A 17577-nucleotide genomic window follows, 5' to 3' on the forward strand; every position below is an offset into this window, starting at 1 on the left:
TACAACTTATATAAAAAAATCACTCTTGTATGATTTTTTTCCACAAAAAATGTATTTTAACTTACTAACAATAAAAATGGATTTTAACTTTTGGTGCGGAATCCTAACTTTTTGGAAAATAAAATAAAACACATGAATTGATGAACCAGTCGGGACATTGCATTTCCTCCTCCAGATAATTTCCCCCCTTTGAAAGGTTTCTGATTTTAAACGACATGTAAAAAGGAATATTTAAAAAAAAATCATCAAAATCTGAGCTGATATTCAGATCTCGCTGAGAATGGCTTTTTTTATGTATTCCTTTATCCGACTAATAATTCAAAATCCAAATAGTTGATAAAAGCACCTTTTATATGTTCAATAATATTTTGTGTACTCCTGTAAATGTTTATTCATTTTATTTAATAAGCTACGCAATGTTGAAAGAGAAAGGGATGTATGTGTAGATCAAAATATAAATAAAAAACAAGTAAATTTAGGAAGGAAGAAATTTCATCATGAAGTGATAATAAGATGCCTTCTTATGTGCGGATAGATAATCCTGAATAATCCTTCGTAATATAGTATGTCCTTTGTTCTGGTCCCTACCAGTGAGTGTAAATTGGATGAACAGTTTAATATAAACATTGTTTTTTTCGGGCAAGGCACGTTGTAATGGATTCAAAGCTGAAAGTGGTTCGGCTATATCGTAAACTAGGCAATTTGTATGACGTAAATGTAAAAAAATTCTTAAAAAATATCGAAACAGCGTTAAAAAACCAATATTTTTAATGTTTTCTTTTTGGAAAGCGCTGTAAGGTAATGTTTTTTTTTTTTTCATATTGCCGTGAATAAATAAACCAAGTATGTAATTCTGCTAAATTTGGGCCATATTTTTCAAATTTATGATCAAAATTAACCTAGCTCTATTAGATTTCAAGAATGTGGAGGTCTGGTCCCGGAATTAGGCACATAAGTGATAAATAGCGAAAAACTGACATCACATCTAAAAAGAATGACCCAAAATTAGTGGGTTTCAAAAAAAATTCCAATAAGATCGGATCAAAATTGCCTGTGTTATTAAGAAAATCGAATTTTTGAACTTGATGACGTCATCAAAATTCAAAATATTTAATTTTGCTCTATTACATCGAAATTTTATCCAATTTTGATAAACCAAGTATGTAATCCTACTAAATTTAGGCCATATTTTTCAAATTTATGATCAAAAATAACCTAGCTCTATTAGATTTCAAGAATGTGGAGGTCTGGTCCCGGAATTAAGCACATAAGTGATAACTAGCGAAAAACTGACATCACATCTAAAAAGAATGACCCAAAATTAGTGGGTTTCAAAAAAAATTCCAATAAGATCGCTTCTATCGACACCTTAATGAACTAGATTTCATTTTTTGTCCGCACAATATCGATCAGGAAAAAAAAATCCACCAGCTCGAAACCACTCGAAACCACTCGACCGATTGTTATGTTATTCTTTCGGATCATATTGCCGTTAATATGCTTCGATCAACACTTAACGATACAATGTCTATATCTATTTTTGTACGCGCGATATAGATTAGGAAAAAATGTACACACACACACACACATACATTCTCCTTTTCCAAATTGGTGTTAATGCCTTGTGGTGGCTATGAAACGTAAAGATTAGAAAAATTTCGATTTCGAAAATCGGACCCATTACCAAAACTTTCTATACTTTGAAGTTAATAATGAATTCTTTATGAAATTCTCGTCCTCTGGCGTTGTTCGATCTTAAATTATTTTAACTCCCAAGTTAATTTTATACTTTCGGTTAGCAGAATACTAACAAAAACGTTCTCAACTCAATTTAGAAAATTTGTTTTTAAACCCCTGTAAAGATTGCGAATCAATTTTGAAATATTAATATGTTTTGTTTTCTTTTCAGGAAACGTTTTTGTTATTGCTGCAATTTTACTTCAACGTAATTTACAAAATGTTGCAAATTATTTAATTGTTTCATTGGCTGTTGCTGATTTAATGGTTGCATGCCTTGTAATGCCTTTTGGTGCAATTTATGAGGTAAGTGGTGATTTTTATTTGATAATCTATAATACCCTGATAAGCAATGAAACTGTATCACTAGGAATAATATGAAAGCAATGTTTTTATAATGTTCATGAACTATTTTTCAAAGCACTAAGGTTTACATTTTACTCCGCTGAAATTTAAGAAAAACTTAATTTTTTCGCGTAAGAAATTTCGCATGTTGAAATGGAATCGATTATGAATGTGCCCTCTGTGCCTTGATTGTATAAGGTGGACCATTTTAATCAATTATGGTTTACGAAATAGTTTTTGTAGTTAACAAATCCAAAAATAACTTAACTAACAATATTGGCAGAGTTTGATGGGGGACATCAGATTGGAACTAGTTTTACGGGTTACTTTTATTATCGATTTAAATTCGAAAACTTAGAAAGAATAACATTTTAAATTTGAAAATTGACCCTTATAAAAAAATACCAATTTTAATTTAAAACATTTTTCCAAAAATCGTTAGCTTTCGTAGGAAATACGATTAAAAAATATGTCATTTAATCGAAAGAAAATAGGCTAGCTTAAGAAAAATTTTTTAGACAAAAGTAATCAAGGCAATAAATGTTATTCGTCGTTGTTAATAACTTGTAAGTCCAAGTAACTATTCTAGAGAATTTGAAGATCAAATAGTACAGTACATAGGGGAGTATGACTTCATATTTTAGGAGCCGTTTTCTCAGACCTACGCCTTAAGCACGTCAGTTTAACGACTATATGTTTTATTATGCAAACGCCCCAATTTTCAAAGTTTTCGTAAATAAAAATGTTGTAGGTTACACTGAAATGAAGCCACTCACGAAATTTCGTGAGTGTGTTAGTCACGAAGTCTTTCCCTCCTCTGTACTGTAGACTTATAGTTAAATGAACTTGAAAATAGTATTTCAGGTCAATGTCATATACACAGACGAATGTCCTCTATTTCCCTTGATTACTTTTGGCTAAATCATTTTTCTGTAGCTAGCGTGTTTACTTTTGATAAAATGTAATAATGAAATTTTTTCGGAATCTTAACCTTTTTCTAAAAAATGTTTCAAATAAAAAAAAATGTTTTTTCATGAGGATTTAATTTGAAATGTCATTCTATCTCTTACCTTATCGAATCTAAATTGAGTATTAAAACATCTCGGAGCAACTCATGATGTCCCCCATTAAACGCTGCTTTTGTTTAAATTATTAAATCCAAAATAGATTAAAGTGGTCCATCTTGTATAATGAAGAAAAGTTATTTATCTTTTATTTGGGAAAATTGATAAAATTAAATTTGTTATAATAAATAAAATTGAGGTAAAATAATTATAATATAATCTTCATTTCATCCAGAGGACACAGTCTATATGGTTTGTGATCCAATTTAATTTGTGCATTTTCCTTTTGCTACACACGTGTGAAAATTCAATTTAAAAATTTATACGATGAACCAAAAAAAGTCTGCATACAGCAGTAATAACGTCTTCATTCGTCTTCTGTCTTCTGACAATCTTTGTGGATGATATGAAACGAAAATTGTATTTGAAAATTTTGTATTGGAATTCCCAATAGTTTTTCCTCTTCGATATACGTAGAACGTTCATAGAAACAGATATTATTGACACTTCCATGTGTGTGGTAGGTAATATGAAAAATTAAATATTTATATGCAAAGAAATTGAATTTAATAATCTTGGATGCTTGGAAAATTAAATTTCAGAAGCAAATAATCCTTAAGGTATTGTAAATATTTATTTATTTTTAAATTATTTTGTTCTATTTGTTTTTGAAATATTAGCTAAGGAAGAGCAATTTAAAAAAAATATTTATTCACCTATAAGAGGCTTTTAAATTAGAAATTATTGACAATTTTTAAATTATTTTAATCATTTTAGACTAGTAAAAGCTATCTACAAATTTTCAACTCCCTATTTTTCATTATTTTGGACACCAAAGTTTTATCGTAATTTCATTTTATCGATCAGACATACTGACGGAGTGGGAAACCCGAAACGGGTCAAATAGGTGATTTGAAGAACATCTATACCAAAATTTTGTTCTTTTCATTAATGTGTACATAGGTTATAAAAAGATTTTTTTATTCAAGTCTTAAAAAGTGTCACTCGTATCGCAGGACTTTCAGCTGTTTTTGAAAAAATGTATCGAACAAGGATTTGTTAAAACGAAAATTTTCCAGTTTAAACTATACGTCTATTGATTACGAGTTTTGAACAAGGGTTGATTTTGAAAAACCTTGTTAATTCAGGTGAACCTTATAGTGCTGCTTCGGTATAAATTTCTAACTCTTCAATTTTTGTTCGAAATTTGTTTTTTGAAATAAAGTTCAAGTAAAATGGGACATTCTGTTTATATAGCAGTTTTGCGAATAATTAAAATAAATAAAGTAATTAATACCAGAGTTATAATTCTATAATTATATTTTGTATTAATTGCATGACAATATTTTGTTTATTTAAATAATTAATATGAAACTAAATCCTTTTTTAGTTTCAAATTATTAAAAAAAAAACAACAAAACTAAGCCCCCATTCAAATTCTAAATCGAATTATAGTTATTAATTATTTTTGACATAATATTTCAATGATAATTATTATAAATTTATTTAAAACTAGCAGTTACTGTTTTTTGTTACATTTTTTTTTTTTTTAATTTTGCACACAAAAAAATCTTGTTAAAGTTGTTATTTTAAAAACATATTTTTAACATTAAATGGTTTTTAATTAAACCATTATTATTTATTATTTAATATTTATATTTTAAAATAATTATATTTTATTTAGTTTGTACTTATACCTAGTGTACTGTTTCAAATAATCATAATCATGGTTTTAACAACAATTTTCTTTTTACCGCGCTTTTATTACCTTCATTTGTAATAACAAAAAAAAAAAATAATAAAATCAAAGAAGTCTATTTTAATCTACCTCCAATTATCCGATAAATACTTATCACCGCCCGATGACGATATATTAAGCTTAAAATTTTCGTATCTTGACCCGGGTACCCAGGATAAACGATGGATAATCTTATCTTGATTACATTAAATATATTATTATATTATCTTTAAATATTTATAAAGTTCAATAACTTTACAAATCAAAGCTTGCGTTTGAAGAATCAGGTCCAAAATTCATTTAGAAGGGCAGAATATTGCAATACATTGCGAAGTTCGAAATAATGATAAAATTTGGAAGGCTTTATCTGGGAAACTATTGAGTATACAGAGTAAGTTATAGTCTCATACTGCTGAAAATTTAGTCATTATTTTTAAAAAACATCCTGAATTGATACAATCAAAAACTAGGACCTTACAAAAGGGCACAAACTTGGATTGTTCATTGGACTAGCATCATAAACAAGTTTGCAAAATATTAGAACTACCGGATTAGACGCAAGCTCTGATGTTGTATGAAAATATTGAGTATTCAGAGACAATTCTAGTCAGATATTGAAAGTACTGTAAAAAACTAGTCCCTCGGAGTTATAATCACCAAAATCTGGAATAACCCGAAATTTTCACGGTTTTATCGATTTTTGACACAGTTGCGTTTGGCGCTCGAGGTCACAAAATTTGATTATTCATTGGACCAACATCATAAACAAGCCTGCTTAAAATCAGAACTACGTAATTTGACGTAAATTACCCCGTACTTTCAGGCGACAAGGTTACTTCATTAATAGTAATCTCCACAATGTGACTAGGGTGCCCACCCCTTATGCAGAAGATAGTCAGGTCGAAACCTATCCATGTTATTAGAAATTCGTTTTAATTAAATATATGTTTGGTAGTGCATTCTAGAGAGAATATCTCACAAGAAGGTCTGCGAAGGCTGGATACTTTAACTGTTGTCAATAAATTCCAACAAATATTAAGTATTAGGTACTGAATGTTTGATGTGATCGGAATGTTTCATACTTAATCGATTTGTTATATTTCATATTATATTTATTAAAAATAAAAACTAATATTAGCATGCACAGCATCATATGACGTCATGTCACATGATATTTTATATTTTTATGAATAATTTTATTAAATATATTGAAAACTCTGAATAGAGTTGTGTTTAGAGTCAATCGAAATTGTGCATTGGCTGTCTAGTGTGTACGTGGTGCGGCAAAGAAGTGGGTGATTTTAAAATCGCTTTTCGAATTATATTCAAGTAAGCATTTTACTACACAGGTTATATAGAAGCTCGTTACTCTTGTCCCTAATGCACTAAATTACAGGAGTTAATTTTTTATTTAAATAGGTTCAGTATCACGTATTGAATGTAAATGCCCAAAATCCTTACAAAATAGACGTGGAAGTGAAAATTATTTAATTTTAAGGAAAACCCTTTTAGGCTATATTTCCATAGCCGTACACTTTAGACCAAAAATGGTAATAACCTTTATTGTAGATAACTGAATTACCTACTGTTGAGAATTTTTTTTGTATCGCTAACCGTTTATGACTTATACGACTATGACGATTTACTTATTGACTATTTGACCGATATCTCTAATAGTTGTTTAAACAATAAAATAATACTAATTTAACTTTTAACCCCAATATCGTGCTCATACATTCTTAATTAGTCGGGCGGGCACAACGGTTTTTTTTTTCGTTTTCAATAATTTATTGAGATTTAATTTCAATAGTTTTTTTTTAATTTCCACCGACTAGTTTTAAATAAATCTATGAAAACGTATCATCCATCTACCGTTTTCCCATAAGACAAATTTAAATAAGCCTATTAGCACCGTGCGTGAGTTTTAAAGGAGGCGTTTCCTTGGTAACGGTACACTACTTTAATTATAGAATTGCATATATAATTGTATGGATTACATTTAAGACTTACATTGAAAATTTAATTTGTCTCACTTTAAATAAATAATTATGATAATTTACATTTGAAAAATAATATTTGTGCAATTTGATTTCTTATTTTCACAATTTTTAATGCATTAAGTTTAATTAATAAGTGTTTTTCAATAATTTTAATTTGACATTTTCTATAAGATTAACATGTAAAGAACTGCAAATTAGTCATAACAGCCTCCTTTATCGCCAAAATTTTTCACTGGAAGCGCTGGCATCGATTTTATTGTCCCTACCATGACTACGCACACAACGAATACTTTTGAAATCATTCATTTATTTAAATAACCGGGCAACCCCTTCCCTTATTTAAAATTTGCAGAATTTATTTAGACCTAGTCCCACTTCCTATAAAAAAAATGAAGCCATTGCCCCAAAATTGCCCTAGCGCTCGTACATCCTTCAAAACAAACTGAATTACCTTAAAATAATTTGGAAAAATTGATTAAAATTATTTGTATAGCATTTTCAAAATCTGACACTTTACTGCCCCATAGAATACTTAGACTAGAAAATAAAAATATAATACACATCGAAAATAATAGAATTTTATATAGAAACATACAACACACATTTTCTAATCGAATCGAGGCAACGATAAAAAACATGATTTTTATTCAATTTATTTATATTGTATATACATATACAGAATGATTGATTTAAGTCGATACTTTATATCCTCAAGTATCCACTGTCTTCCAACTTTACCTACTTAAGTATTTTCTTTCGGTCTCCTCCTCGTAGGGTGTCAAAAGTCGACTGTACATGCAAATTGCGTGATTTGATATTTTTCGATACTAAAAACATGATAAAAATCAAATAATACTTTGATTGATACTAAAAATTTTTGCTTCAAACAATTTGTCCGTTTTTAAGTATTAAATATATATATCTGGGTAGATATATATATATATATATATATATAAATATCTACCTAGCTTTGCATAATTTTCCTCAAATTTTTTAATTTTCTACTTATTTAAAATCATTTAAAATTTACATAAAATTTACTTTTATTCCCTATGAACGTACATATCAGAACATAATGGCACATAAACGTCCTTAAGAAGATTCGTTTCATGGCAGAATATGAAAATAACTCCAACATATTTCTCAAATCACCCAATATATCGTCTGCGGAACAAATCACATCGATTAACATTTTACATGTATATTTATATCCTGTATATTATAAAATATATCAAGGTATACTAAGTTTAGTCACACGTTTGTAACGCTTAAAAATATTCATGCTACGAACAAAATGTTGGGATAGGTGTTCATAAAATCACCTAGTCAGTCCGTTTCCGTTTGTCCGCCCATCTGTTCGTCTGTCTGTTTGTCTGCAAACTCAAAAATAAAGATATCAAGGTAACATTTTTACAGCGTCCTTAGGAAATAACAAGTGAGATTGAGTTCGTAAATGAGCAACATCATAGAATACAAGTTTAAATGTAAAAAAATGTTTTTCATTAAAAAATATACACTTTTGTGTGAAGCCTTCTTTCGTAAACATCACTGTTTACCGTGTGAGGGCGTGAATTAGGTTTCAAACATTATATAGTATGTATACATTATTGTATATATTTTAAATTTATAGGTTACATATATCATGTATGTGTTTGTTTGTTTAGCGCATATACTTTATCCACTGAGGAATGGAGAAGAAGGATACTCCTATTACTTTGTGTGGAATAGTGGCTATCTTTCTTTACTTACATGACGTAATCAACATTATCTATACGTAGTACTTCAACAAATAACTCAGTCAATTGTTTGCTTTCATTTCTGTATAAAAATGATTTTCTTTCTTTTTACAAAAAAAAAAAAAATAGTTTGTAATAAAAATTTTCTTCGTGCAAAAAAATATGCTTTTTGAAATTATGCAAATTGAGTTTTTTTTTTTTCAAAACTTTTTATCTGCACTTTACTACTCCAACTCCGCCGCGCGCCGTGTGGATGGAACGTGTATGGTTTTGCACATTTTATATTATTTGAATAACAGCAAACAGCTTTACCACCAGATGAGATGTAAAATCCATTTAATTACAATTATTTTAATTGATTCAAAAACTTTTATCAAGTCATTTATTTCATTCATTTGTCTGAAAACATTTGATTGTAGTTTTTATCATCATTTGTTTTGTACACGGAGTCTTTTCATGAAAACTTGGGTTTACGAATCATTGAGCGATCATTTCTTGGAAACGAAAAGATGGTGTAATTTGTGAAAGTATCTTTATTCACCTGAAATTTCGTGAATTGCATTCGCTTTCTAAATGACTCTTGTCTTATCGATATACAATTAATATCGATTATAACGACCATAATTTTCCCTTCATTGTTGTTATAGCCATTACATTCATATACAGGGTAGACCATTTTCATCTATAATGACGAATAGCTCATTTTGCAGCTAACCAATCAAAAAATAACTCAAACAAAAGTTCTAGAGTTGAATGGAGGCCATCATGCTCTGCCATTAAGCCAGATTAAGCCCAATTCCTCAGGTTTGTTTTTATAGTCAATTTAATTCCTAAATAGTAAGAGATAGAATAAAAATTTATAAATTAGAAAGTTGATACTCTAAACTAACAATTTTTATTTAAAACATTTTTTCGAAAATCGTAAGCTTTCGGAAAAATATGTCGAATGAAAACACGCTAGCTACAGAAAAATGCTTTAGCCAAAAGTTTTCATGAGCAAAAAACGACATTTACGGGTGTCCATGACTTTGACCTGAAATTCTAGTGCCAAGTTCATCTGATCTTAATCATATAATTGAAAATTTGCCTGGCCTGGGTTTAAAAATTATTAACATAGACGAATAAGATTCATTGTCCTTCAAAAGTTTTTTCTAAAAACTTTTTCTGCAGCTAGCGTATTATCGTTCGACTAAATGCAATAATTGTCCGATATTGCTTATTTATTTACTCAACGAGACTTTTTACATCCTAAGCGTGCTTTAAAAATTTCAGCTTGATACCTCTTCTCGTTTTTGAGCTATCTTGATGACAGACAACCGCAAATGAACAAATTAGGAGATTTTATGAGCACCTATATCGAAATTTTGTTCGTGGTGTCAATATTTTAAGCGTTTAAACTAAACTGAACATAGAATGCTCTGATATATTTAATATATACATGTTATAAAAATATATTTCGGGTCATTTCTCCGATGTTTAGTCTTTAGAAACAGGTTTTCGTTTCATTGTGAATGAATTAATAATCATATTTTAGTTACAATAAAAACGGATTGAATATTCTATTATGGATGCTAATTAATAATTAATTAATAAAGTTTACGTATTTCATTGATCCTCCAATTTTCAAGATAATATACAACAGTTTAGATATGCTTATTAAGAATAAGGTATATCTTTATACCATGTATATATAAAATATACATAGTATATTAAGTTTAGTCCCAAGTTTGTAACGCTTAAAAATAATGATGCTAGGAAAAAAATTTTGTCATAGGTGTTCATAAAATCACCTAATTAGTCCATTTCCGGTTGTCCGTCCGTCCGTCCGTCCCTCCGTCTGTGGACACGATAATTCAAAAACGAAAAAATATATCAAGCTGAAATTTTTACAGCGTACTCAGGACGTAAAAAGTGAGGTCAGTTTCTGAAGTATAGTTTCTGAAATATCACCCATTATCCCATATTTTGGCTCGATATCTCCGAAACTAGTTTCCTAACCGTTATATAAATACGTTTTTTGTAAATTATGGGTCAAAATTACCTTATAAACAGAGTTTTATCGAAATCGGAGCCAACATTTTTTTTCCGATTTTTTCGATTTTTGTAAAGGGGTACCCCTTAAAAAAATTCCAAAAAATCGAAAAAAATTTATGGTTTCTGATTTGGATAAAACTTAGTATATAAGGTAATTTTGACCCAAAAAATTCAAAAATCGTATTCATTTGATGATTGGAAGTATAGTTTTAGAAATATCACCCATTATCCCATATTTTGGCTCGATATCTCCGAAACTAGTTTCCTAATCGTTATATAAATACGTTTTTTGTAAATTATGGGTCAAAATTACCTTATAAACAGAGTTTTATCGAAATCGGAGCCAACATTTTTTTTTCGATTTTTTCGATTTTTGTAAAGGGGTACCCCTTAAAAAAATTCCAAAAAATCGAGAAAAATTTATGGTTTCTGATTTGGGTAAAACTTAGTATATAAGGTAATTTTGACCCAAAAAATTCAAAAATCGTATTCATTTGATGATTGGAAGTATAGTTTTAGAAATATCACCCATTATCCCATATTTTGGCCCGATATCTCCGAAACTAGTTTCCTAATCGTTATATAAATACGATTTTTGTAAATTATGGGTCAAAATTACCTTATAAACAGAGTTTTATCGAAATCAGAAACCATAAATTTTTTTCGATTTTTTGGAATTTTTTTAAGGGGTACCCCTTTACAAAAATCGAAAAAAAATGTTGGCTCCGATTTCGATAAAACTCTGTTTATAAGATAATTTTGACCCAAAAAATTCAAAAATGGTATTAATATAACGGTTAGGCAACTAGTTTCGGAGATATTGAGCCAAAATATGGGCTAATGGGTGATACTTCAAAAACTATGCTTCCAATCATCAAATGAATACGATTTTTGAATTTTTTGGGTCAAAATTACCTTATATACTAGACTTACCTTTGTAGAGCGTTGGCTACAAATAGACAAATATTCTTAACGAGGTACGCGTCCAGTTTAAATAAAGACCAGTTTACAAGAGATGGACCGATAATCTCTGATGGTGATGCTTATCCTTCTGGGTGAATGAAGGAGGATAATTTTCGAAAATTTGTTTCTAATCCTATTTTTTCTTATTCATTACTTCTTAGGTCAAGTTACCCCTAGTGATAAGTCAACTTATCCCAGATAGGGAGTAGGTTGACTAGTTTTTCTCATTCTATAAAATCGAACTTGTACACTAAATTGTAATTGATAACGAGCTAATTGGCACCATTTTTCCAAAGCTTAATAGTGTCAAGATCAATAGAATTGCTTTTTATAAAAATAAACACCAAAGCAACAAAAATACAAAAAAATACAAAAGTTTAACCTGAGAGTTGGTCGACCAGCCCCGGTCACCCTTACCTTAAAATAAAATAATTTATTTTAGTGTGAAAATAATACTTCTTTCAATTCAAATTACCAGACCATATCCCGACATATATTGTTCTTTTACAATACATGTCTTCTCCATTGAAGTAGTATGTTAAGTGATAACATTCTTTTAGACAAAATGTCTTCCATTTACGTAGAAACGTCTAATTGAATAACCCTGTACTGCAACTATTATTGAAAAACGACCAAATATTTTTACATACTCAATGACAGTTAGTTTAATACTATCTATTAACGTCCATATCTTGAGCGATATACAAATGCTTCTTGTATTGATTTTCTCGTTATTATTTTGTTGTAAATGTCAGTTCAGTTTATAGTTCTTACACGATTCCATTTCATGCTCCAAACCTTACAACTTGTAAGTCCAATCTACCATCATTATTGTTAATGTTTAATATGGATTTTCTTATTGCTTTCAAACTTCTAATAATAATAGAAATTTGAATTGCTTTATTGAGATACAGAATGATAAGAACTAGGTATTTTTATTCAACTTCCCCAGAAAGAATGTATTGTTTTGCAAGAAAATGTACACAGAAGAAAAAAATTATTAAAATTAACCGATATGAGGTTGTGTCAACTACACCGCGAGATCAAATAAGGCGAATGAGGCCACGAATGTGATAAAACAACCGTACGGGATTCACTGGTGAAGTTAACACAAACGCATGAGTTGTTTGAATGAAAGTAATGTACTGTTCAACAAATTTAAAATATTGTTGTTTTGAAATGCAACATAGTTTTACACTATCTTTTTTTGATTGGTTCTACCACTTATAAATATTATAACAAAATACTGATTTGATTGTCACAACCATATGAGCAGGTTTATTAGGTTTATTTAAAAAAAGATTTCTCCGAATCAGGTTGGAACAAGTGACATATGAATTAATATTGATTTTAGTGTCTTAAGTCGATCTTTGTACCAACTGCGCTACACGATGGTTGTCGTGTACACAAATATGCTAAATATTATAAAAATGATCAATAAGTGTATTTCGAACTCTCTGTGAGTCAGTAATAACAATTTACATGTAGTTGAGACAATCACATACAGAGTAGACATGATAGTTATGTGTTCGTAATAACGAAATTCTATATTTAAAGCAAACGTAAAGATACGTTATTATACCATGTATATATGAAATATACATAGTATATTAAGTTTCGTCCCAAGTTTGTAACGCTTAAAAATATTGATGTTACGAACAAAATTTTGGTATAGGTGTTCATAGAATCACCTAGTTAATCCATTTCCGGTTGTCCGTCCGTCCGTCCGTCTGTGGACACGATAACTCAAAAACGAAAAAAGATATTGATCTGAAATTTTTACAGCGTACTCAGGACGTAAAAAGTGAGGTCAAGTTCGTAAATGAGCATCATAGGTCAATTGGGTCTTGGATCCGTAGGACCCATCTTGTAAACCGTTAGAGATAGAACAAAAGTTTAAATGTAAAAAATGTTCCTTATAAAAAATTAAACAACTTTTGTTTGAAACATTTTTTCGTAAACATCACTGTTTACCCGTGAGGGCGCCAATTAGGCGGAAATATTATAATATGTGTACAAACTATACAATAAATGTCGGTCGGTAATGCAGAAACCTATAAAGTCATTTACATATGTACTATACTTTATTAGTTATGTATGTGTCACATGTTTGTATGTGTTATGTGATAAAGAAATCAACACTGACTATGCATGGTATTTCAACAATTAACTCAGTCAATTGTTTGTTTTCACTTGTTTTATTTAACTTCAGTGAGTTTTTTCAGTGTATGTATGTGTGCCTTTATCATTATACTGCTTGATCAGCTTGATATGCGTTTACTTAAGACGTTCAGATGCCATAATAAAGCCATTTCTCAAATTAAACCAACATTTCAGCTGTCTTACAGCTAACTAGATCATCTCAACTATTTTAGTGTGGCTTTGATTTGTCTCAAAATAAGGCATATTGAAGGTCAATCTTGCGGTAAGTGTGGCATTCAAACCAGGCTAATTTCGTTTTCTGGTTACGTAGCAGTTTGGAAGCCAAATTAGGTAGGACCTCTGGATACCCTTGCTTCAAACCAGTCCGGCTTTCCTCTTGTATGCCAAACTGCGGTACTGTTATAGATTTCTTAAGTTGCGCCCAAATTTGGCAAGCCGAACTTCGGAAAACTTCCGGTTACCGTTACTTCATACCAGTCTGGCAATGAAATTTTGTCGGCAAATAAGGCGCAATCTAAGCTTGCGTAAGTTAAACAAGCAGAATTGACCCCTGCCTGACTCTTTGGCTTTCCTCACTACATTTCTAGCCGGGATATTTTCTACTCGCTTTCTGAATAGCAAGTGATAAGCTATCTAGAGTTGAAAAACAATTGATTCCAAAATCTGGCTTACTTCTGCTCAGTCTCCAAGCTTTAACTTAATTGAAAATAGTTAAAAATGTGGTAATGATTAGAGCCAATCGAAACTTTGTTTGTTTTATACTGAGCACCAAGCCAGCAAGGTTATAGAAACATTACTTTTAATCCTTTAACTACAATTTCAATTTTTATTTTCATTCTCAGAATTTGCTTAATTATACAACATTTAAATGGTAAATTATTTCTTGGGCAAACATGAAATCAGGCTAATGAATAAATAATAAAATAAAACAGTAAAAAAGATCTAACAAGAAGGAAATCTTTGAATTAAATGACCACACTCTCTCCTTGATGTTCCCATACCCACGCCACGTACAGCTACTGAAGATAGAATCTATTTATTCTCAAGTTAATGCATTTCATTTTCACTGTTGGTTCGTCTATTACAGACACCGTATAACATTAGACGTAACATCAAGCCGTATTCATAGTCGTATATTGATTTAAGAAATGCTTAGGAACATCTAGAAATTCTTCGGAACGAAGTTTTAATTTTATGAAGAAAATCTTTATTTCAACTATGTTCCTTATCGCACATTATCGTTCTGATTTGTTTGATAAAGTCAAAAAAAGAATTACAAAGAAAAAACGACACCAAAAACCGACATGTAGGTTGCGTAGGAACCTAAAACTTTTTCAATCGATTCAGCTTGCCATTAATTTTGAGAATATGCAAAAATTGTTTCCATTTTTTTCAGGCAAGTCTATACCATTATTTTCGTAATTAAATTATCTCTCTTCTGATACAATTTCGATTCGTTAACTTCGGATCGGTGTAGTTTTACCCATAGTTTGACCGACCTGTTCATGTGGTTTGAATATATCTACACTTTTTACCCAATCGAAATTGATATCAGAACAAAGATAATTGAATTACGAAATTAATAGTTTAAGCATGTCTGAAAATAAAACCGTTCAACGAAAGAATTTATTAAAAATTAATTTAATTAAAAATAGCCATGAGCACTTTTCGAAAGAAGAACTATGATTGGAGTATTTAAAAATCAATAAAAAATCAAAAATATGTACCATGTGGTTATCAGATGGGTGAAGATCGACCTTATATCATCTCTTGTACTATATGCTATCAATTCAAAACTGTAGACCCTTTCTGGATAATTTCCTAAGCTGTTATCATAATAAAAAAGTTTTTAAATAGGTATTTTTTGAAATAAACGAGATTGAGAATTATCAGCAAATCTTACAATTGGTGTGCATTTTTCGAGCGAGCGAGCTATTTGTATAAAAAAATATAAACATTCTAAATTACAAATTATGAAAAGTTCAAAGTAAAAGTTTAAACAGTGTTATTGAATACTAGCACTTCAGAATTCTCAACCTCAATGAAATGAGGTAGTGTATTTACTAGATTGCCTATAGCTATTAAGCTAGAAGGTTCTAGAATAGAATATAGTAGAGTCAATGATGATAATATTCGTTGAATAGATATCATATATTATAGAAGAGATTTATTTTATGTAATTCAACAGAAAACTAGTATATGTAATGTATATATTTATATACAATGTGGCTAAAAATAACGTTCACCAGGATCCTTCACCACGTTCCGCTGTTATTTTGAGCTAATTAATCATAAAGAAGAAACGTTGATCATCTTTTGACTATATTTTTTGACATCAAGTTTTGACTAGCAATAAAAGTTATAGTATTCCGCAAAATCATTTTGTCGATATGCTGAGGGACTATGTTGATTATTTTCAATGCCAAAAATCACCCTTCGCCCATCAAATCGAAAATATGGAACACTTCTCGAGTTGCTCAAGTTTTTCACACTTGCTTTTTTACGAATACAAAATTAGCATTTCTTCCTTCACATTTTTTCGTCTAACGACTAATAGCTTTAAACTTCGTGGACTTTGATAGTTAATTTCTCCCAAACCGTACAGAGAATCGATATGAATTTTTCACAATGAATCAACTGGCTACTTGTTGCATAAAACAAAAACTTCTGATAAAAACTGGTGGCCGATCAAAGGTAAATATACTTTTGATCGGGACGCTGTTCTTATACCAGGGTCAGTTGTTCTGTAACACTCTGTATATCTTTTGTTAAGAGTAACTAGGTGTTAAGTTTCAGTTATATGAGTCTGATGCCGCACATTCATTTCTTCAAGCTACAAATAATTAATATTAATAGCTTAACTTATAATTGAAAATATTGTAATGTTTGTTTTAATATAAAGTGCTTTCTCAAAGCACAGTAAAAATCCGCAAACTTGAAGTGATACCACTGATAAAGCAGTCACACGGAATAAAACTAAATTAATGTATCTGAAAATTTAAGAAAGAAACAACGCTTGTTTCTTAAGAAAGTTGAGAATGGGTGAAATAACTGAAACTTATGGAAAAACTAATTTAGAAGGATTAGATCAAAATTATAATGAACGCTACAAAAAAAAAAAATGCAAAAGGCTATGTGGGACACCCTGTAGGAACTATGTTCTTATCGCTAAAAATTATGTATTTATAATTTTAAAAAATCTTATTCTATTAACTTGTATGGGTTTTGACCTGACAACAATCTACATAAGAAGCGAAAAATTATTGAAAATTAAAGGAATTGCAGCACCCATTTTTCCAAATATCAGTCGACACAGGCAATACATATTACAAAAATTTATAATTTCTGTAAGAAAATCTTATCGATATCGGAAAATATCGTTACAAAGATCAAATAAATTGAAAATATGTTATTATTGTTAGTATAGCCTACGGGAAGTTCTCTTTTCAGACTGACTGCCTTAACATTAACTTGCCGATTTATGATTTCTTTTTTTACGTTGGGTCCTTTACCATGAATCATCAATTCATACGTTTCAACAACAATATCCACTAATTTATGTTAGAAGCATTACTTAAGCCAGTAAAATTAATTCATGTAAATGTGACTTTATGTATTGTTTATTATTAACTATCAAATAAATGAGTTATGGTTTTAGGTTTACTACTCTTCAAGTGGTTTTTGAAAGGCAACAGGTTATGGTTATACGGTTAGTTTTAAATTAAATCCAACTAAATTAAATAGTATTTTGTTATATGATCCCTACATTACCTATAATCAAATTATTTCCATTCAAT

The 17577-nt window shown here is 29.8% G+C and overlaps 1 protein-coding gene across 1 annotated transcript in view; it reads left to right on the forward strand.

Moving 5' to 3' along the window:
- The first annotated feature begins 2017 nt into the window (after window positions 1-2017).
- The window catches only part of LOC123294539 (5-hydroxytryptamine receptor-like), a 120100-nt gene continuing 104540 nt past the window's right edge, over window positions 2018-17577 (forward strand). The window contains exon 1 of the mRNA XM_044875600.1: window positions 2018-2043. Coding sequence (XP_044731535.1) covers window positions 2020-2043 — 24 coding nt within the window. The 5' untranslated portion in view covers window positions 2018-2019. The remainder of the gene's footprint in view (window positions 2044-17577) is intronic.

Source organism: Chrysoperla carnea, chromosome 3 (genome assembly GCF_905475395.1).
Source record: "Chrysoperla carnea chromosome 3, inChrCarn1.1, whole genome shotgun sequence".
Taxonomy (NCBI): Eukaryota; Metazoa; Arthropoda; class Insecta; order Neuroptera; family Chrysopidae; genus Chrysoperla; species Chrysoperla carnea.